The following is a 24,448-nucleotide window of genomic DNA, read 5'->3' on the forward strand; positions in this document are numbered from 1 at the left end:
TGGTTTAAACGCGAAACATTGACCGAAATGTATTTAACTCCCGAGTTTTACTTGAAATTACAATCTTTATTGCCTTTTTAGCATTTGCAGAGATCGATTTAAATAAATTAAAAGACTTAATTCCGTGGGGGCGCGTCACAAAATGGCGGATGCTTTGCAGTAAGAAGAAGAAAAACGGATCTTGGTCTGAATTGCCGAAAAACACTTATTTTCACTTTTAAAACGATTGGAATTTGATAAAACTTATTACCCAAACCGAGTATAAGTTTCACTTGCACTGAATATTGTTTTTTTTTTATAACTTATTGACACAACAATTACCGGAAATTGAATTAAAATACATTTTAACGGAGGCTAAGTGATGCTCCTTGCAAGGGATGAAAACTGACTGACAAAAAGAGAGAGGCAAATCCTACGAGAGAGCTTTGATCAAGGAAACAGTTAAAGCTGCTGCGCATATTTGCGTTCCTTTTGTCAATCCTTCATAAGAGAATAAAAATTGTAGGTGTAATGAAAAGAAGGAGAAACCAGCAGTTGCAATTTTATGATAAGCTTGCTTAAATTGGTTTGCGAAGTCAAGGGAACTTTTTTTCATTTCGGATAACTCTATCATATAGCTTTCTCTATTCTAGGGAATGTTACAATTCCTTAAAGTGAAGTAAAAATGATTGTCCAAAATATACTCACCTGATTTTGTGTAATTCAAACTTTTAAACTTTTTCCCATTCTACTTGGCTTGACGGCAATAATTGAAAATAATAATACCATCATTTTTCTCATTAACCTTTCCCACATCTAAAAAATAAATAATAAATGAAGTGCAAAGCGGGGGCAGTCCTAGTCACCGCTGCAGCATATCATCGATGACTCATTAGGGAAAAGGAAGAAAGAAACGGCAGCCTTCCCTTCAAAGCTTATCTAATATAAATTATAGTAAATTTTAAGAAGAAGCTGAAAGCCTTTTTAGTTCGGAATAAATTTTTACAATTCCCATCCATCCTTTTTAACTAAAAATCATATTGTTCTTGAAATCGTTGCCATGACTTATCAATAAAGCAGTGAGTGATGCCGATGAGACACTAAGCTGAGTTTATCAATAAGAATGATGATTTTCTTTATTATCCTCTACATTTAAGATCACGAAAACGTTTAAAAAGCGAAAAATAAACATAAAAATATAATAATACCTAATAATTTGTATGAAAATTGTACCTCAAATTTTATTGGTGAGCTTGTCTTGAAGACAATAATTTCTTAATACCTTGTTTTTGGTGTTCATTTTATTATAAGGGTGGGAACAATAATAAAACGTGGTACAATTTTAAATTTAAATCATTTAATTTACACCAATTATTCTAAACTATAGATTGGTTTTAATGGGCGGAAATATAAAATTTATACATACATATGCATTTTCTACAACCTCTATTGTTTGTAAAGAGATATGTAAATTCGATTTATTGTGTCCTCCTTATAGATAGAGGGCTTCTTACAAATACGTAAATAGTCCGTTATCGTTATGAAGTGACCCTGGATTGTTGTGATCTTCCTACACCCAAGGAGAATAGAAACACGATGCGAAGAACTGTTGCTTTCCCGGAGCCACGTGCGCAGTGGTTCCGCTGATGGAGGACTGTGTTACATTGTTGGCAGCTGTCGCATAATTGTAGCTCATATGTGCGTACGAATTCACCGACGATGAAATGGGTTCGGTCGCAAACACTGAACTGTGACTGTGACCTACTCCCATGTGATTCGAGCTGGAGCTGCACGGCGAGGGACATTGTTCCTGCGGAATGGGGTGGTGAGAGCTTGCACCGATGGAGCTGGAGGGAGTTGAGAAGCTGGAGGCCGGTGTACTGCCCGACGGCAACGGGGGGCGCCGGCAACCCGTAGGCGGAGAGCACCTCGTATCCCGATCCACTGCAGTTTGTTCCCAGACTGGCCGGCTGCACGTTGCCACTTCCGGCAGGACCGGCCCCATCGCCAGGCACGATGTGATGGTGTGGCGGTGGGATAGGCGGTGGTCTCAACGTCATGTGACACGGGTACAGGGAGGGCGGAGTAAGGTCGCCCTGCTGCGATATCGGCGATGGTGGGGCCAACGAACCGACAGATGAGTGGTTGAAGTTTGGAATCGACGAAACAGTTCTGGAAAAGAAACATCTTTAGAGCATTGGTTTTACCGCAGAAGTATATTATCAGATTTGTCTGTAAATGAAACACTAACTAGTGTCGAGTTTTATATTCCTTTCTATTTTTTCACGGGAATTATACGATATTGTATAATAGTTCGCGGAGCAATAGTAGTTGAAGATCGTATCAGTATTATTAATATAAGCTTGAACTTCTTGAAGCTAGCTTTATTTCTTGTTTGACTAGTCATGAATGCGTTGGAAATCCTACACTATTTTCTTATTTCATGTTCATTTAAATTTGTCTTCAGTGGAAGCTTACCCATACGTGTCGCTCATCGATAAAGCCGTGTGGTGCATGTTGGAGTACATCGCGCCGAAGCCACTGCTGTTGAAGTTGACTCGCGGAGAAATGGCAGGAACAAGCGCATGTGCGTGGACATGGTTATGACCATTGCTCTGAAGTGTATTCTGCTGGCCAGCAATGCCGAGCGGGCATGGGGAGCAGGAATTTCTGCTTTCTTCACTGTGACGTCCAGCAATCGCATCAGAAGTGCAGCCGGATCGAATGGGGAGAGTTGGTGTTGAGCTGCCAGTGTTCTCAATTGCCGGGGTACTTATTCTGGCGGACAATGTATTTGGCGATGATAAACCATTGACAGTATCTAAATGGGAAACAAAGAGTTGTTAAAGTTATTGAAAACGGTAAGCAAGAAATTCGCGCTAAAAGAATTCAGGGGGGGGTTAAGTGAAAAGTGCGATTTAAGCTTAAAAAATCGCTGTTAATTTATTTTTTAAAAATAGAAAAAAATTAAAAATTAAAAAAAACTCTTCCTGATTACCAGCGTATTTATGTTGAGAATTTGTGTTAAAAATTTGAAAGGGATCGGTTCAGTATATTTTGAGTTCTGATTTTCACCGACTTTCAAAATAACGTCTTCGACAAAATTCATTCAAAGTATTTTTATACTTGAAAATACGTCCAAATACGGTTGTTTAAAACGCTGTAACTCCGTTAGTTTGACTTTAATTGACTGAAATTTTTACACAATGTTCTCGACATATTGGTCATTCAGAAAAAAAATATAAAAAAATGTAAAAAAAAAATTTTAAAACCTTACCCCCCCTTAAGGATAACTAAAATTGCCTGCTCGTCTACCCGTATCTATGCAGTCAAGTCTCTCAGATTATAGATATTTAGAAATAGATAGTTTTGTTGGTAGCGTGAAAAGTTGTACAAACACCAACTATATGTTGATCATTTATCAATCAAGTAATATGAATATTGATTGAACAAAAAGAAAATTTGTATAGCCTTGCAAATGGGTATTATAACTATAGTCAGACCCCCGTAAAGTATAAATATTATTGATCAACCGACTGACAGATTCTGTGTAAACTGGTCTCAGCTTTAAGCTATCTCTATCTCTATCAAACTTTAACAAAAATGGTGTCGTTATTGCACGCAGTATAGTTATTAGAAGATGTTTCCATAAAGATCGCATTACTATATCATATAACATTCATAGAAAAAAAGAAACAAAACCAAATAATCAAAGAAGTACTGCACAATACACCTTGTTGCTGACGTGGTATGAGTAGATAAAACAGCGCAAAAAAACTTAATAGACTGAAATCATAACTAACTATAACTAAATCATAACAAAATCTAGCTTCCCTTCTTTTTCATGGTATATTGTTGTCATAAAAACATAAGCTCCATATTCCTCTAGAATAAGCTACAATTAAGCGGTGTTTCTTAGATAAAGACAATGTAGATAAAGTAGACGTTTCTTAGATTTTATTTTAATGACTTTGATTTTCAGTTTGTAGAAGCTTTTTCTTTAATGTATGCAACGCCCAAACAATACAGTTTGGATGAGTCAGCATTTCGCATTGGGATCCTGATCCTTGTGATAAATTTTATATACTTTTACAATTTACAATTTTTCAAACTGGTCGTCTAAGAAACGGGTATGCGGTAGTACAGGGCTAATGAGGATATCATCTCCCCTTGCAATAATCTCTTAGGTAATTTTCACTATTTGTTTAATGAAAACTATATATTTTATTTATTTTAATTCGCAGTTGTGTAATCTCAACAATGTTCAGTTCAGTAAATATACCTGTTATTCGTAGAGCATAAAGTACTATACTTGTAACAGGTGAAAGGAATATATTCTTGATAAAGATCATCAATTGAGTTGATTTATGTCTGTGTGACCCACCGTATGAGCGTCAAGATCTCTTGACCTATAAGACTCTTGTTATTAGTATGAAAGTTTGATATATTGTCAAACTTCACCCACAAACCGCAAAGTTCTGTGGGGCAGCAATGACGGTGTTTAAGAACTCCCACTCCACTCTACACTACTTATTGTATTTTCCACATTTTATGGTGTACTTACTGACTGAAGGACCAGCCGTCGATCCGGGCAGCAGAGAGGAACAAACATTCAGGCTGTTGGGACTATCTGTTAGGGAAGCAGTTACTGAAGCTGATGACGAGGCTCCATTAGCTGCCGCAGAATTAGGTGTTCTTCGCTGGTTTCGAAGTTTTTCCTCCCGGCGCCATTTCGCACGGCGATTTGAAAACCAAACTTGAATTCTTGCCTCCGGTAAACCAATCTTTCCAGCCAATCGTTCGCGGGCAAAAACATCTGGGTAATGTGTTCGTTCAAACTCTAAAAGCAATGTTTCAAGGTTAATATCAATCACAACAAAAAAAACAGCGTCGGCCACCCGAAGCTTATCTACAGCCATCACAAAAACTGCGAGCAATAACTATGTTTGGTCATGCCGCAGCCTAAATCCAATGATTATATTCAAATCGTAACGTAAAAGTAAATTCTCGAAGTTTGCTTTATTTTGCTATTTGCCCTGCGCGGCAACACTGTTCTAATTGTCATTTCTAACTACTTTTGCACTCTTTCGCTTATCGCTTCCTGGCCTTAGTCCACGGCAAGCTTCATTCCAGTTCGATTTTGATACTCGCTTCCACCAGGCACGATCGCTGATCGCCTGCCAACTCTCGGCTTATATACTTTCGTCTAAAGCACAGACAAATCGGTCTGCCTGCTAAAATACCTTTTCGCGACTAAAACGGCACAGACAAATCGGTCTGCCTGCCTAATTCCTAATTCAAACCTACATAAACAATAACTCTGTAAATTTAAGGCCTTGGTGCCAGTTAATAAATAAGTGCATTATTTAAGTGAAATTTGTACGGTTTATTTACTTGGGCACCACCAAAGGTAATGGTTAGTAAAAAAGCTTACTGACCCAACAAACTATGTATACAACTTTTGAGTAAATAATACAAATTAAGTTTTTATTGTCCAATAAATATATTAATATATATTAATATTAAATATTAAATAGCCATTTAAGTATGCGGACTGGCAACTCCAATAAGAGAAAATATGTAACAACAACGAGAAACCAGTCCAAATGCTTGTAAAGAACACTTAAGGGAGGTTTTTGATTTTCTCATTCGATAAATAATATCTAAGCCAGAATATGCCCTTAAAATTTAAAGCCGAATGTCCGTAGGTCTGTTTCCACGCAAACTAGTCTCTCAGTTTGAAAGCTATCTTGTTGAAACTCTTGAATATTAAATACAATTTCATTAATATCAGATGACTATACTAAATAGAGGCCATAGAAAATATCGAAGTGAGAGATATATGTATGTATAATTATTGGAAACAAGAATGAAGGTTCGCTTCAGCGAGCCGACGTTTATTTACCCTTTTAGTCATCACCAATGCCTAGCAAGACATTAGAATAAACAACATCGAAGAAATGACAATTTTTATACCCTTATTAGAATTTCTGAAGTTTACAACGCAGTGAAGGAGACACCTGATGTATATATATTGTTGATCTTTTTGATCATATCATTAACATTACAATCGCAGCCTGCGATAGAAAAGATCGAATAAATGATATAGAATTAACAGAAATAAAATTATAAGACCGTTGTCTTTCATCAAAAAAAGCACGAGTTTTAGAATACAGAGTTTTCTAACGATTCTTGAATTTTAAATTAACTTTTATAAAAATTTGGACGACTATATCTTCAAGCTATCACAAGAACATTCCTCGAAAATATAGAAAACAAAAAGGAAGCTAGCTTCGGAAAATCTATATAGAAATACGGGAAATAAAAATATAACATCGTTGTTTTTCATCAGACAATCATGATTTTTGGAATATAGAGTTTTCTAATGTTTCATTATATGGACTCCAAAGGCTTAAATTGCTTATCTCCTAGATCAGAAAAGTTGAAATTGTCGCAGGCTTTATAAAACTTAGTCCGTCCTTACCTTTTTCTAGGCTATCTATTTGGTCGTTTGTGAATGATGTCCGATTGCGCTGCAGCTTTCTTTTGAGTATAAGACGAGCCTGGTCATCCTCATTGTTTCCCAAATTCGAGGCGCCACCGTTGGAGTTTTCACCCTCGGCTGAGCCCGTTTCATCGGACTGATGCCCATCGATTTCTAGCAATAAGAAAATTTTAATTTTTAAAAAGTTATCTGGTTTGTCGGTTGGTTTAATCAATTGTAAGAGCAAGCATGAGGATGGTAATAAATATAAAAAACGTATTACAACTCTCCGGGTTATGATTGGTAGACTTGGGCTATGAGTGAGTTTATACCCGTTAATCGTAGAGTTATAGAGAGGTTAGCTGAATTTGTCAAAAAGTATGTAACACATTCTTGATCAGGATCAACAATCGAAGCAATAGATGCTTTACCAAAACCTGGCTAGCTATTGCTCGCAGTATACTATATGGTATATCGGGTGGCCCCCGTAGGGGAGATCGAACTTTTAACCTTCAAATTAAATTTCATGAACATCGGATGACTACATCATGTAGCTGTCATAGGAAAAATCGGTGAAAATATAGAAAATTAATACAAAAATCGTCTCGATATTGTTTGGCCTTAAGCTTTGGGTCAATGAGGCTAGCTTCCTTTTCTGTTTTTTTAATTTTTTAAATCCGGAACCCTACCCGGGTCCTTAGGCACTATCTAGAAGGGGTAAGGTGCAGAATAGGGTTCGGACGAGGTGCCGGATTTTAAATAGCGGACAGTGAATCACCTTTTATCTAACTTATCTGATTGTCGGGTCACTTCGCCAAAGCGTTCTCTCTGGCTTTAAAACATTTTCCCAAATACTTTAAGGCTGGGAAACGGAGTAGTTGTTGTGGTTTCCTTCGATGCCATTGCAAATCGCGCGTCAGTAGTGTATGAACATATGAAAACATCATTCAAACCAGCAAAGTTGTAATAAAACAAATGCTGTTGGGGGTTCTTCTCAAATGATTTTTATTCTATTGGAAACTAAGTAGTCATTTAAATAAAAAATGAAGCTTGCTTCGAGGCAATATAAAAGCTTTCCTCGAACAGTTGGAATTGAAGTCTTAAAAATGATATTCCAGAATGCAATAAGTACACGACCTTTAGAAAAGTTTCATCGAGAGCAACAGAGAAACAGACGGACGTTCATGTTTAGAGGTACTCAAAAGGATATCCTGATTAAGAATATATAAACTCCAAACCCTCTAAAATAAAGCGATATACAACCGTATGGATATAATACAACCGTTTTATTTGGATCACAAGCCGCAGCAAGGAATAATTAGTTGTGTGTCAGCTCGGGTCAGGTAGGGCCAAACAATTCCACAGTGCCGTGTAATTGACGTTGAATGTTACTGAATTTGACAAAGCAAATAGATGCTGATAGCCCAGAGATGTGCCGCGGGATAGACCCTGTCTGTATCTGTATCTCTCCGGAGTACATGTCACAAGCCCGCAAATTGCAATGTTCTGACAGCGGCAACAGCGTCCGAATGACAGACGGCGTCAGATGTGAGGCAGCAAAAACAGGAGAACATGAGCTCAGCAAACTAACTCTGCGACGGTATCTGGAAACTGGAAATGGGTGTGCTAGGCGAATGAGGTCCAAACTGAGTTCAAGACCGGTGGTGTGACACTCTTGCATTTAATGCGTTCAAGACAATACTTGGTTAGGCCACAGCTCTAGAGCGGGGACTTAAATCACAATTTTATAAATATGTATTTTCTGTAATCTATTTATACACCCCCTCATCTTCGCCAACATCCAACTCCCAACCCCCAACCCCGTCCAACCCAAATCACGACCATGAATCCATCTCTAACCACAACCACCCCCTCGGTTTGTCGTTTAATGAAGTGTCATCGCCTGTAAAACGAGTCTGTAAATCGCATTATAGCAAACTACACGGTTAAGGGTAAACCTGTCAGGCGCGGCAGTGGTTTTGGTGGTGCTCAGGAGGAAGGAGCATCAAAGGGGCGGCATTGCCATAGCACTGACACACATGTTCTTGGCCAGACGGTTTGCCCTGATATCGAGTTTTTTAGAATAATATTTAGGCAACTTTTTAAACAGAACATTGCTGACCCGAGTCTACCATCCATATATATATAGAAATCAACTTTCGTTGTTATGCTATAACATAACAACGCTTTCACCGATTTGACTAATTTTGGTCTTGAATTTATACGTAGAAAAAAAAAACCTGAAAAAGTATAAAATCAACATCATTCTATACTCCCATATACAAACAATTTCTTCTAACAATCAAAGACAAATAATTTGTGAAACAATTACAATATCATGTCATTTCATTTTGGCAGCGGTAATTATTGCTTTGTTTTCAAAATATTTTTGGGTGTATTCAAACACTGTGAGACTTGAATAAGCAGAATACAATTAAATTAATTATTTGATAATATTTTTATAAAATGTACCTTCTTCACTCTACCCGGGAGCAAAGGGTCCTTAACAACTTGTAGAGGATTCATTGATCCTTGGTGTTTTCGATCGTACTGGCGATTAGCCAGAAGCGATCCTAGTCGTGGGGTTTCCACCTGGCGCCATCTAGGAGAGGCGAAAGTTGATCCTTGGTGTTTTCGATCGTACTGGTGATTAGCCAGAAGCGACTTATCCACCTGGCGCCATCTAGGAGTGAATCATAAAGTCTTAAAAATTCTAATCCAACTTCTACCTAAAATCGAAGCTTATATACCCTTGCAGTCATAAAATATGTCGACCAATATATTATACTATAGCTATAGGCTACGACGACTTTTCAATTAATTTTCCATTTCATTTCTTTCCGTTATTTCTATATATATTTTTAGATCTCTACTATGGCAGCTATATGATAACGTTGTCGGAATTTTAATGAAATTTTTTCTTGATTTAAGGGTTATTATAAAACTGAATATTTTGAAAATGATGCTCGTGGGATTAAAAACAACGACGTTATAATTTTTTTTCCATTATTATATTATTTATATTATTGAAGGGTAGTAAAAAATCGATCTTCTAAAAATTATGCTCATGGGGTAGAAAACAACAACGTTATAATTTTCTTTATATACAGTTCGTTTCATTTGGATAGGACACCTAGCAACTTTTATGGTTAATCGCTCGTAGCGATGACAAAAATCGTTGAAAGCTAAATTTTTTTTAAAGTTATAATCTCTGTTCTATTGTAATTCTAAAATGCAGTTACATTTTTTCATTATTGCTTTCCCCACTTTTTTATTTAAGCGTTTGCACTGCTGCATGGTTTTTTGCATGCTGAAAATCGTTTCATTTGGATAGGACACTTGTCAGAAATCACTTGTGTACAGTGCGCAGTTTGTTTAAAACGTTTTTTTTTCCAATCTTATGCTATTATTGATCAAATGAAACTAAAATAGGCCTTGGATCGCCACTCCAGGATAAAGATGGGAAAATTATGGGGGAAAATTGATGCATATTTGGACTCAGGCCTTAATGTGAGCCAAATCGCCACGAAAATAAAAAAAAATCGCGAAATGTTGTACACAATTTATTAACAGATAATGAAAACTATAAAAAAAATTATAAAGGGCTCCAAAAAACAAAGTTAAACGTTCGAGATAAGCGGCTTCTAGTGAAAAGGGCCTCCAATTTCCCCATGTCCTGCCCCGGTTTGGCTCATTATGAGGCCAACAAGGTGTCTAAAACCCCATTTTGCGGACTTTTCACACTTGCTAACACTTGGGGCCATCAAAAATTTAATGTTTGGATTATATTTGGATGGCCCGGATGGGCTCAAATTAAGTTTTTTTCATCGAAAAATATAATCCAAACATTAAAAAATATTAAAATAAAATAAATGAAAAAATGTAACTGCATTTTAGAATCGCAATATAACAGAGATTATAACTTAAAAAAAAATTTAGCTTTCAACGATTTTGTCATCGCTACGACCGATTAACCATAAAAGTTGCTAGGTGTCCTATCCAAATGAAACGAACTGTATTATATATATAATATATATATATCGATCTTTCCTATAGTATCTATATGATATAGTTATCCGATTTTATAAAATTTAATTCGAAATTCGATAGTACTTAAAAAACACCAACTGGAAGAAATCAATATATAATTATATACTGCGTGCAATATAATAATAATATATTATTATTATTATTATTATTATATTATTATTATTATTATTGTTATTATATTATTATTATTATTATAATAATATTTATTTATAGGCCTTCCAAAGCTAGCTTCTTTTCTTGTTTGATTATCATACTAAAATTACGTTTATAACATCGTTTTTGAATGTATTTCAAAAACGATTGAAAACAGATGCTTAAGAATCTGATAACTTTATCATATTGCTGATTATATAATTAATGAAACAAAAAACATTGTAGTTTCGCATCAGAAAAGGCTCTATAGATTTTTGATAAGTGTAGTTGTTTTCTACATTTATGTTCTAACTGCATCCTTTCTTGTTTTACCAGAGTATAGTAGTTCTGAATTAATTTACATATGGTGAATCTCTATATAATTAAATCGCCATAGAAAACTATCAGAGTAATAAAAGAGAGACTATTATTAATTTATATGTAACCAGGATGCAGGTCTTCAAACAAAGTTTCTGTGCCATCAAAACTGTGGGTGCTACAAAGTTTCGCGGTTTGTGGGCGTACTAGGCGTGGCACTTTTCTGAAATTTGTTTTCTGTATATTCACTACGCAAATCTATAATCCAAATAATCTAGCACTAATAGTTTTTAAGATATCTACGCCTAGGCAGAAAGGCGAACGCTTGTTCCCAAGAGTAATAGATAATTCGCTTCGTATTCACGAGTAGAATCTAAATATGCCCTTCAGATTTTTATTCGTTTGCAGAGTGAGTTATACTTTCAGTAACCATGATATACTTTAATATTGGCATGATTTGTACCAGATGGATTTCAATTAGTTCGGATCAATTAGTTTCCAAACGGCCAAGTTGTAGCCCTGCTCGTGGATGATTGTGAACTCGGCCTCTCGGGACTCCTGCACATTGTATTTACACATCATTTACATAAAAAAAGCAACAAATTTTTGCAGTATCGAAACGCAGAGCGAAAGGAACTCTTGAATTTCAAATTAAATGTTATGGAAATCAAATGACTATGATGCCATAGGAAAGATCGGAAAGTAGTATTTTTATACGTGAAAATATGTACAAATACGGTTGTTTAAAACGCTGTATCTCTGTTAGTTTGACTTTAATTGACTCAAAATTTTTACACAATGTTCTCGACACATTGGTCATTCAGAAAAAAAAACAAAAAACAAAAATTTTTAAACCTTACCCCCCCTTAAAACGAAATTTCGCGGTTTGTGGGTGTTTGTGTTGCGATGCGTACAAACGGCAAGGATATCCCTAGATACTCCAGTCATAGGTATTCTTTAAGGCCGCAAGTCCTTTTTATGACCTGTTACATACTCACTTGCTTAAGAATACAGTGTATCCAAGTATTGTCAGTTTCAGTGGTACAACAGTAGAGATTCTTTTATAAATATGCAGCGAATGGGGCTATCAAAAATTATTCACTTGCCTTGACAACTATTAACCTCGATATCTAGAAAGCTATTCATTTCGAAATACAATTGAGCGTGCAGAATTTAATAATAAATACGCAGCCAAACCTTTTTAGAAAGTTTCTTTAAAAACCCTAATTTTATGGTGATCAAAACTCGTATAGTATGACAACAACTTGTGTAATAAATGATTATTTTTTCAAAATTGCTAACAGTTTTTTAAAACCATTTTATAAATGCGCAGGCTTACGAAATGCATGTTTGTTGTTTGCATTAAGAGTTAGTTATCGTTACTTGAAGGAAAGAACTAAACTTTAGGTATTAAAGGCACTCGGAAACAAGTTTAGAGCAGGTTGGTCACGTGCTTGTCGCTTTTACGCACGAAGCATCAACCTTTGGGTAGATGTAGACTTTTCTAACTGATAAATAAAAAAATTTGCAAATGCCAAGAAGTTCGCTCGTGCGTATTGGGAATACAATAAAATATTTGAACCGTATTCTGATTGAAGGTGATACGTTTTTATACCCTGAAGAGGCTTTATAATTTCACTCAGAAATTTGCAACGCAGAGAAGAAGACACCTTGACCCCAAAAAGTATCACCGTTTCAACCGATCCAGACATGAACGTCAGTCCGTCGGTGCCTCTGTCGCCTGTTTCTATGAACAGATAAGATAAGATCGACCGGATCGAACGACTATATAAAAAAGCTTTAATAAAAAAGCCTTGACATGACTTGCAGTTTTTAGGACTCTTGAATTTCAAATTTCAGGAAAGATACAAATCTTTATAAAACAAGAAAAGAAGCCAGCTGCGGCTTAGAAATTCAGGGGATATTTGAAAACCTTATATTTAAAAATAATGTTTTCTGATGAAAAACAAAGATTTTATAATTTTTGTCCGTTAATTTCCGCCAATTCCTTTTAGATTTTTCGATCTTTCCCGATACTGTAAGCTACTCAATGTTTCATGAAGAACCAATTCACGTTTTTACCACTACCATTTGATGCCGAAATGTTTACTACCCGCCACAGCAACAAGATTTTGGCAAAGGTTCAGCAAAACTGTTTTAGGAATACTTAACAAGAATACAATATATATATAATATAATATAATATAATATAATATAATATATATATATATAATATATATATATATAATATATGTATATCCCTTTGAAAGAGTACGAAAAGTCTTCGTATAAGAAATATTCATCAGTGACAATATTCATCAGTGACAAACATAAACATACAATCTTGTCTTGAATGATTTTGGGTATTTTTCAAAACATTTTCGAAAAACGTTTTAAGCGTTTTAAGTTTTGGGAAAAAAGGGCAGGAAAAGTGCGCCGGGCTTACCCTTTTTCAAGTGTATGTCCTCCGGCGGACAGCTGCCCAGGTGGTTGCCGCTGCCCAGGCTGGCGGCGTCATTGGGCGGACTCAAGGGCTGGCTGAGTGGAGGAGGCCCGGCATAGGTTGCCGCCGACGAAAGGGGGACTTCACTGGCCCCCAGCGAGGGAGGGTACCAGGAGCCGGGTGAGTAGTGACGCGGTGGCCAGCTCGGTTGCTGCTGCTGAAGGACCTGCTGGCTGCCGTGCACCAACTGGTTGAGTGAGCTGCTGGAGTTGGCCCCAAACGGACTGTTTGGGTGGGATTGACCCACAAGTGGGGAGGCTATGCCCGTGTCCAGGGCTCCTGCTGCGTGCTGGGTGTTCAGGAGGCGGAGCTTCTCGTAGATGGACTCCTGTTCGCTTCCCTCGCCGGAGTTGCTGGCTCCACCGCTCTCCGAGGAGTTCAGTGGCGTGGCCGTTTGCATCAGATCGCCGGAGGTGGTCAGGGAGGTTCTCAATCCGCCGGAGCCGTTGGATCCGTTGCTGATGTTGCCGCATCCATTGGTGGTCCCCGCTTTGGCGCTGTTCAAGTTGCCGGAAGAGGTGTTGGCGCCATTGGTTCCCGTGCTCTGCTGCTCCTTTTGGGCCGCCAAGTTCCTCAGCACGCGGTTTATTGATGATACCTGAAGTTAGAGGTTTGAGTTTGTATTTGATTAGCGTTTCCGTACAATAGATGCTAGTATAACAAAATCGAAACGAAAACTATGAGCTGCTCAAAGTTTCATTTAGAAACAATGCACGTTTTTTGCTTTGCTTTGGATTGCAATTTATTCAGTTTTTTAATGTACAAATGCTGTGCCTGCTTTTGACAACGCTTTTCAAGCAAATTCAAAAGGAAGGCAGAAGAAAAAGAATAATCGGGCAAACACATAAATGAGCGAGTGAGCAGGGAAGAACGGCCAGGAAGGAAAAGTGCAGTTGAGTGGAAAAATTAGGCAGAATGTCCTTTGCCAGGGGGTATGCGAACAACATTCAAACTCATTTTTTTTTTTGAAAAGGGCTCCGCCTCAGCCTGGGACTGCTGACTGTACCGAACCACAAATAAGTTTCTTTTAAATCATACTAACTCTATTTTCCCGAGAAACTAATCTTAGTTCTCACTTATTAAAAGTATCATTTAAGGCAAACAATAACCAGAGTCGCTACTAAAATATTTGTCGTATTATCCCTTTGCGTGGATTCGTGCTCAAAATGGTCGATTCCCACCCCAAAAATCGAGAAGGACCCGAATCCAATTCCAGATGTAAACGTGATTCAGCAGTTCCCCCTTGCACTGGCGCGTGAATTTCAACGCTTAACGGTTTGTGGTGGCGGCGGGCCGTATTTATTTAATATTGTATTTTTTCATACATTTTTCTAGCACTGATTTCCCTTTTAGTCGCTTAATGTGCATAAAAGATTTTCCCTTCCATTCGAACGAGCACATTTTCCACACAACTGTCAATGGTAAAAGTCCAAGGCAGCCGAGCCAACGACATCGGCCACGGAGGCGGCATGAGCATCGCTGTCACAATTCATTTGGCTTTCTTTCTTCGACTACTTAATAAATAATATAGCAAAAAACTTAGAGAGGAATAGAGAGAAATGTGAATGGTGACCCAAAACGAATCGAATCAAAGGAACGGAGTTGCTACAAATTGCAGACGATAATCAGATAAGGAAATATATAAATATGTATACACATTATAAAATAATATTTTTTCTTAATAATTATACAAAACAGGAATATTGTATTGTTTGTTTCATACTAAATAAAAATAACACTTACACTTGGAATGTTGTCATTGGTGCAAACGTTCTCCTGAAGAAGTCTATCCCGGATTTCCCAAGCAAATATGCTGGGACACTCTCGTTTATATTGCGAAATTTTGCTTACAACCTCGGCCGTAGCCACACGCGGCTTGGATCCACCGATAGCACGTGGTCTGATGCTTCCAGTTTCATAGTACCTGAAGTGAGGTTTTTGTTTTCGTTAAAATACCTTCATATATATTTAATACATTGTACACAATCAATATAGGAAGAAGAAGTATAAGAAGTATGAATAAGAAGTTATATAAGAAGTATCCTCCTATGTTCCAATATGATACATTAAAAGCTAGTAACAAAATTGTAAACATTTAACCACCTACTCCTGGAGATGAACAAAATTTGTTTTTGCTTATTTGAGTTAGCTCGGAAAGGCTCGTTATAAACCTCAAGGTTCGAAACCCCTTGGAAACCCCTTCTAGGCAAGTTGAGTTTCCGGTATAGGTAGAAATAACTTGAATATCTAAAAATCGTAATGGTAAATGGTAAAGGCGAACTCCATGAGTGCTTAACAACAGCGAAGTTAAGACAGCTATAGGAATAAGCCTTCCTATTTAGATAACAAACGAACAAAGATAACAAATTTGTTATTCAAAAGTACTTCAAAAACTTCTAAAAATGATGCTGGTATGATAAAAAATAACGACTAAAATATTGTTTCCATTAATATGTTAGGTTCGTCCGGTCTTAAAAAAATATGGAGTAGACAACGGGAAATCCTTTTTAACGCTCTTGTATTGCGAATTTAATTTCATGAAAATTGAACGACTATATTGTATAGCTGCCATAGGAAAGATCGAAAAATTAGGTAGTTGTTTTTATACCTCTGCAGAGGGTGTTATATTTTCAGTCAGAACTTTGCAATGCAGTGAATCTCCTACTTTAAATTTATTAGGAGAAATTTCTTTATAAAATAGAATTGTTTCTTGATCTTGAGTTTCAATAATTATACTATCTTTATTATCATTTTTTAAGGCTGCTTATACTTTATATTTATATTCTTTTAGTCAACATGGAAAATTATTTTCAGGAGTTTATTCTTTTAGAAGAGGTAAAATTCGAGAATATGTATTAATATTATTACATTGATTACCTTTAAATTTATTAATTTTAAAAAGAGAATCATGTATCAACAGGGTGATAATTTTGTTTCAATCTTTTGTAAGGAAGCCGCCCGATATAGTCGCCCGATGGATCAGAAAAGTAAATCTGGTTACCATAAATTTATAAATATATTACTGCAAGGGTAGTTCAGCTTCTGCTTACCGAAGCTTGCTTCCCTTCTTGTTTACTATTTATTTTACTATTTTAGCTTTATAATAAATAACCGATTTCAAACTATATAAGCTAGTATGTCTATTTAAGGCAATAACTAATTAAGGCAATGGCTGGCAATGTAGAAGGATAATTCTTATTAACTCGACGGATGATAGTTCCCAAAAGGCAATACAGACGTTATATGGCACAATCTGTTCTGCTAATGTTTAAGCCCCAGGATGAAATGGATCATCCATAGATCCAAGGATGTTTGAACTTACCTGCCGAGAATTTTGCTCACACATCCATTGGAGACTTGCAGTATACGGGAAATATCACATGGCCGTGCTCCAGAATGGGCTAGTTCTACTATTTTTTGTCTTGTTGAGTCTGGCAATGGTCTTCCGCCCACGAAAACGCCGCCCAGCTGATTTACTCCACTGTGACCTGTGAAAAATAAGGGAAATAGAACGAAGGGTAGGCTTTTTCACTATGCGAGTATGAGTATGAGGTCGTCTAATTTTAATAGTATCCAAGCTATATTTTTATCGCTTCAATTAAATCGGCAACGCCAATGTTCGGATGTGACTGCCTGCCGATGTGCACATATAAGCTTGTGGCAATGAGGCGGATAATACGGTTTGTCACGCTTCTAAAGACGTCACAATACATTCGTCGACCCAAATTCGAGATGAATATGTGGAAGGGCTCCCTTCCACTTTGACAACAATTTCTGTGCGTTTAAGTCAGGACTTGGCATCTCGTTTTTTGTTTGATGACCAGATTGGGTCTTGCTTAGCCTGAAAAACTTTGTGTTAATAAGCCGATCCCTTACATAACTGTCCATGATGCACTACAAAAAACTAGAATTCCCTCCTTTAACTAACAACTTTTTGTTAGATAACAAAACTAAAATTCTTTTAAAAAAACATGAAATAAATGGATAACTGATTGCATGATTTTCTTCAGAACAAGTGTCGCATTTTTTATGAACATATTTCTATATTCGGTTTTTTTTTATGTGTATTTTCCCTGAGTACGAATCAGGGCCAAAAGAAAAAGACAAAATCAAACGGGGAAAAAGGGGAAAAAGGGGCACTCGGAGTTTAGGTCAAGCATGAGAACGAAAGGATTTTATACAGATTTCCGAGTATTGGGTCTTGTTGAAACAAAATCCCCAAATCTACGTATTAATTTACTGTTTTATTGGTAAGGAAATCAGCGAAGCAGCAGCAATACCTAGATACATGCATCAGAGAGTCACTTTTGACAAAGGGCTAATCCGGCTGACTTCTTTGCTTTTCGGAATCGGAATCGGATAAGAATGCGTCTAATGATAGATTTTCAACGATGAGCATCGATGGGCCATCGCCAACCGGTATTGTTTGAACTCTCAATAAAATTGAGTGGTCACTAGAAAGAGTTTGTTTGAGAGCTGAAACCTATATGCCCTTGCAGTCATCACAAGACAAGATATTTTCTTATAGTTCTTATACTCAGTTCGATCGAATTTAACTTGAAAATCTAAAGTGTGCAGAGAACTCTATATTCCAACAGTTATGCTTGCATCACAAAAACAACAATGTAATCATTTTGATCCATTAACTTTATTGGGCCGTCCATACACCTCGGACGCTCCTAGGGGGGAGGGACGGCCCCTATACAGATTTTTCAATCTCTCCGATTCTAACCCTATTCCTATTTCAATCGTCGTTAAAAACTGGATGCTCCAAAAATTATGTTTGTATGATAAAAAAAAACCACAATGTTATCATAATTGTCCAATATTTTTATATAGGTTTGTTCATATTTTTCACGACAAGGACAGACGGACAGACTTGCATACATGTTCATACCCATTCAGATGTTAATGCTGATCTAGAATATATACCTTATGGGGTCTGAGGTGCCTCCTTCTAACCGAAGTTATAGTACCCTCTGGAAGGGTATAAGGATTGGTGGTCCTTTGCAGTTTAAGCACAGGGACTGGGATGGATGCACTAGCACTACAATACTCGTGGATCGATGTAGTATAACTATAGTGACTGGTCAAAAGAATCGCATAATCGGGAAAGCAAGATATCTAAATTACGATGAACACGGGTAAAAATATTTGACATGCATTTGCCCAGATCCCCTGCGAAATTGGATTGCATGCCGAAAATGTAATTTGCCAATGTGACGAGGCGCACAGTTTCCCAAAACATCTTGCCATTGCTTGGGATTAATAATGTAATTGCAGCACAAATCTGTCGGCGAGAAAAACAATGGGTCCGTCCCTTTGGACGGCCGGACCGTCTAGGGGACTTCATTCAGGGGCAGAGTACATGGAATACATGGAATACATGGGGTGTGCTAACAAAGACTGAGTACCGGGTGTCGCGTTCAATGCCCGTTCAATGCATTCTAGTCCCTGCAGCCGCTAAAGAGGCTCATTTTGGCATTTTAGAGTGCATTGTGTGTGTTTGTGTTAACTCGACTTCGGCTTTCAGTGCCATTAATTGTTTCCATTTGTAACGACATGACACGAAACAGTCGCCGACAACGAAAACACACTTCATGATCATTAAAGGTGGAAAATGATTGTATTGATTCTTTAGCAAAATAATGGACAGCCTGGCGGAGAGTGCTTAGCAGCTCGACGGCCTGGGACTGGGGATGAGTTTGTCTTTGGCAATGGGATTTGAGGGATGCCTATAAGCTACTTTAAAAATATTGTTCGCTCGATGACCGTCTCGAAAGTCGGCCGATCCCAGTTGTCACCGATGATCGGTTCCCTCCATTGTGCCACAATAATTGGCAGCATGTGCGCGATTTGGAGTCAGGACCAAACAATGCCCTGCCGATGGCATTGAGTTGTATACTTTTTATTTACCCTGTCACCGAGTCGCTTTTGCACCAACCATGAAATTTTGAGTCATCTATGTTTCCCTACAAAAATGTCTCTATTTCTTGGGTTTGCAGCAATCAAAGAGGTTGAACCTTCGGAGTTGTTAAAAAGTTTCTTACAGTTGCAGATGGACAAAAGAGTTATCTTTAGATCGGACTACAATTTACTGGCAAGTGTGTGGTTTTCCGGCATTCAAGGGCTGGGAATTTACCGGAAAAATTATCAAAATAAGGATTACAAAAGATGTATAAATGAGTTAGTAGTTCTTTAGAGAAACGTTCGAATTGTAACTTCAGTGGTACATATTGTAACGAAACTTAGTTGCCCTGTCGAGGTTTCCAAGTTCGCCACTGTCAGCCGAGCGGATACTGTTTAATAGGTGGGGGGTCAGCCCTCGTTATGCCAACGCCGTTCAAACAACCAAGCAAGAGTTCTTAAGATTTATATTAGGTTTTTATTACCCGCTTAATTACACAGGCATGCAGCCTGGCAGACAACCGGAAGGAGAGAGAGAAGATCGATCAGTGTGATCGCAACTTTCCTAAACTTTTTCACAGGCTTTTTACAGGTCCTAGAGTGACCGATCGTTGGCCTGTCCAAGGGTTGCCAGACGTCCGCTTTGGTACTGGTCACCTGGTCAAGTCATTTGAAACCAACTTTCGTTACAATATGTTTATACACCTACTAACAAAGCTAATACGACAGGGCTTGGGATTTTAATCAAAAATTTTAGGGAACAAAAAACACAATGCATAAACAACAATTTACATATAGTTTATAGTTTTGACAGCCTTTAGCTTTTCAGTTTGAAGGGTATTTTAAGTGATCTATTTTGTTTGTAACTTAGTAACTAAATACCCAAGCAGACTGTGAAGCGGACGGAAATGGATTTGCGATAGATATAAAACGTACATTCGTCATCGGTTAAATGGTAGTAAGTTGTGGCGAAGTACGACGATGTCGAATGGGGCTGGGATGCTGTGCTGGCCTCCACGACCTCCATTGTGGGGGAAGGCTTTCCGGCTATACTGCCCAGTCCGTTAGCACCAGCCGCACCCAAACAGGGCAAATTTCTCATTGCAATCACATTGTCTAAAAAAAAGAACAGAGCACATTTAGAATTCGAATTCATATATTATGTTGGAGGATTGGATGTTTCTAAAGAGTTAAATTCAATATGTAGGTCCTTGTTACTCATCCTAACACCAAAAGATCTAAAAACCGATAAAACATTTAATAAACAAACATCGGTATTTTTTAAAAATTAAAAAAAAAAAAAACAATAAAAATCTAAATAATGACTTATCACAAATTTAGTGCGATAAAGTGAAAGACATAGCACTAATCGAGTTTTGTCGAAGTTTATTTTCATTTTATTATTGCAGATATATGATATAGTAGTCCGATCTTAATAGAAATAATGTTTTAATAAATAATATTGTAACGAATTTTTAAATGTCGAGGCTTAAAACATCCAAAGATAATACCGAAAAATCAACAAAAATTTGTAATGAATTTAGCATAATTGTTTTGTATTATATAAGCACGATCGAACTTCTATATAGTATCGTATTCGGCAAGCCGAAACTTATATACCCTTGCAGTCATAAAATATGTCAACAAAATACATAAAGGCTTAACAACATCGAATTTATGGCAAGGTTTTTATGAAGTTTCTATATTTTCAACGATGGTTCACATGACAGCTATATGATATAGTCGTCGGATTTTCATGAAATTTAATTCCAATTTCGAGAGTCATTGGAAAACTCTATATTCCAATAATTGTGCTTGTTTGATGAAAAACCACAATGTTATCATTTTTATACCCTTGGATCGGGCGACTATATAGTCGATCTTTCCTATGGCAGCTTTATGATATAGTTTTCCGATTGTTATGAAATTTTTTTTTTCAATTCAAGGGTTGTTAAAAACCTTGATATTCCAAATATTATGTTCGTGGGATAAAACGATTTATTTCCATTAATTCTATATAATTTTTCGATCTTTTCTATGGCTGCCATATGAAAAAGTTATCCGATTTTGACAAAATACGAAACACGAAAGAAATTAAGTCGATACGATCAAACACATCGGCGTAATAAATTTTTTATCTCTCGTATGGGAGCTATCCTATATAGTCTCTCGATTCGGCTCGTTCCGACTTATATAGAGCGCGCAATGACTACAAAACTTTTGGTAAAGCTTCAGTCAGATAGGTTCAAAACTTAGAGACTAGTTTGCTTAGAAACGGACAGACGGACAGACGTTTTTCGATTCAGATCGTGATGCTGATCAAGAATGTATATACTTTCACTGCGTTGCAAACTCCTGACTGAAATTATAAAGCCCTTTTGCTGTGCAAGGGTATACAAACTCAAAATCCAATAGAAAATGCGACATATCTTGATATTATTGCTGACGTTGTAGGGATCAGGTTAACAATCGGAAAAATCTCGTTAACATATTATTGTAATAAGTCTTGTCGATTTCCAACTGCAAGGCTATAATAGCTGTCTAGATACCGATTTCTGGTCTGGACGTTCCGACCATATAATACAAGAAATTTATTCAATAACTTTTTAACAAGTAGCTTCAAAACTGAGAGACTAGTTTGCATAGAATCAGACAGGAGGACAGGACTTGGAAGTCCAGATCAACATATGTATATAGTGTTAATGATCAAGGGGACTGAGCCGAGGTGAAGATCTTCAACATGAGACATCTGCATTAAACCTTATGTAGGCGGTATCTTCCTCGTACAAAAGCAAATATTTTCTGACGCTACTTCTAAAGACACCAAGTGAGTTTCAAGATCGAATATCTATGATAAAGCAGTTATAGAATGCTTCTGAGTTTGTAGATGGAAAGCGATTCCCTAATACATTTTTTTAACAATTACTTCAGTACTAAAGTCTTATAGTTGCAGATTTGCCGCACCAAGCGAGTCAGTAATCAATTTTACATTACCGAAAAAAGAGTCCTGTAATTGGTAAGTCTGAAAATATCAATTAAGTAGTTTTAGACGGGGTTTACACGGCCAAAAACTCTTTAGGAACTGATAAGTAACCAAGAATTATATGTTGAAAGTGTAGAGCTTTAAATCATTAAATAATATTAAGTTCGATCAGGGTATTAATGTGGCAAATTTGAAATAGATTAAGAAAAATTGCGCAGCTAGTTCGGTTTTTTCCCAATCATTTTGTTGAGGTTGCTATATATGGTCACCGGTGAACTGGTCACCACCATTTGTATGTAGTTATTAAAGGTTGTTAAAGGTTACCAATAAAAAGCTGTTTCGTTCTTAAAGGAATAAAAAGCCGTGTGACTTCGGGGCCTTACCCTTGTGGCCCATGTCCTCCAAGGAAGGGAGACGCTCTATCAATGTGCCCGCCGTCCAGGGCGGCACTACGGTGCCTATTGCCGTTGGGTTTGGTTGTAGAGTAAACATTACTTGGTCTGTGCGTTTTGGCGGAGTTCCGATAACCAGATCTGCTTATCACGACCGATTTTTCTTTATTTATACAAGTTTTATCCAAAAGACTCTCCGTTCTCCGGCGAATACACGCTGCGCGAACTCTTGCAGGTCGAAGCAAGCTCAGAGCGAAAATGTGCAGATGTCGACGGTGCAAGCCGCGTCCTGTGGCGATCAGAAATCTATTGTTTTCAGCGGGATCTATTGATTCAGGGGGACAACAGAGTCACGAATTCACAGAGTACACAACTAATCTGAGCAGCCGCCTTTGTTTCAGTTCACTTGCTCATTTTCGGTAAGCACTTTTGATTGCACATATTTGTATTATGATATCAACTATATTTTATTCACGAAATATAAAAATATGTGCCGATATATGGACTCTTCTGTAGAGGTGGTTTTACGATATAGATTTACACTCAAACAAGGATTTACACACGCGGCGAAACTGCATATGCCTTTGGAGCGCAAAACGCACTAATAATGTGACGACCAGCCTGCCCGAATCCGTTCTAGAAACCCAAACCGACAACCTCGCAGTGCCAGGCAGGCGTCGCCTGTTTACAAAGCCGTGATTGCTTCGAGGGAGCCGACTGTGATTGGCGAAGGGCAGTGTGGCCGGCTGACACACCACCATTTGCCACGGGGAACCGCTGTGGTTGGCTGATGCCCGACACACACCGGTTGTCGCACTCTCACTCACGCTCTTTCAATTGTAAAGAGAGGGACAGGACTGCTCTTTCGGCAGACTGCAATTTTACAACTGCGTTTGCATATGACAAATATATCGTTGCAACGGAATCTTTAATTTAGCGCGAAGCTGGACTGCATGGACTCTTGTATCACTTTCATATATTATTTTAAAGTTATGAACTGATAAGCCCGTGGAACAGATTTAGAAGTACGACTCCAAATTTCTTTTGCTACGTCTTACTCTGTAAAAAGGACCTCAGGTTTTACACTCACAGTGTCTACTTACATGCTGCATTTAACTTGAACTCGCATTTTCCGAATTGGATAATAAGTAGCTAGGCACCACAGCCACAGCCGCCCAATAGAAATGTTTCATTCCGATACAAAAAGCGTTTTACATTTCCGTTAACTACCCGCACGTTTCCGCTTTATAAGCAAACGCGAACACACACACGCACAAATCGGGAGTGGGCGTGAGTGTGGGCGTTTGATTGTTTAGCAAAATGTCGACAAGCTTAAACACGGTAACTCCCACCGGCTCACATGTGGCAGCTGGAGGCTGAAGTAAAAGAAAGGTAGGTTCTGACTTTGCGCCAGCGAAAGCCTATCAGTTTTCACTTGCCCGAAAAGGACAACAAGAGTGCTGACTGCCGACTGAGTGGCGGAAGTTAGCTTGTTTCAAAATGCTAAGGGGGAATGTTACAGAAAACAAAAAACCAACACATCAGCACACATAACTGCAGTGGACGATTAATATGTATTGACCAAAATTCAAGAACAATCCTCTGGTCAATATTTTTATTATGACAGCCTATTGGGTTATTTCTAGTCTACTTTCAGCCATTAGTTCACTTTTCAAATCATTTTTTCTAGGAATTATTTG

At 37.6% G+C, this 24,448-nt stretch overlaps 1 protein-coding gene across 1 annotated transcript; it reads right to left on the minus strand.

Annotated features, from left to right (window-relative positions):
• Positions 1–1,097: 1,097 nt before the first annotated feature.
• LOC108095041 (paired box protein Pax-6) lies at positions 1,098–23,384 on the minus strand. The gene is given in 10 exon segments (XM_017195934.2): positions 1,098–1,867; positions 1,869–2,151; positions 2,458–2,800; positions 4,544–4,819; positions 6,464–6,637; positions 13,410–14,064; positions 15,210–15,390; positions 16,789–16,954; positions 20,310–20,489; positions 22,740–23,384. Coding segments are annotated over 10 exon segments (2,685 nt in total). The 5' UTR covers positions 22,849–23,384; the 3' UTR covers positions 1,098–1,549.
• Positions 23,385–24,448: the final 1,064 nt, after the last annotated feature.

The sequence above is a fragment of the Drosophila ficusphila genome, unplaced genomic scaffold (assembly GCF_018152265.1).
Source record: "Drosophila ficusphila isolate 14025-0441.05 unplaced genomic scaffold, ASM1815226v1 contig_220, whole genome shotgun sequence".
NCBI classification, from domain to species: Eukaryota; Metazoa; Arthropoda; class Insecta; order Diptera; family Drosophilidae; genus Drosophila; species Drosophila ficusphila.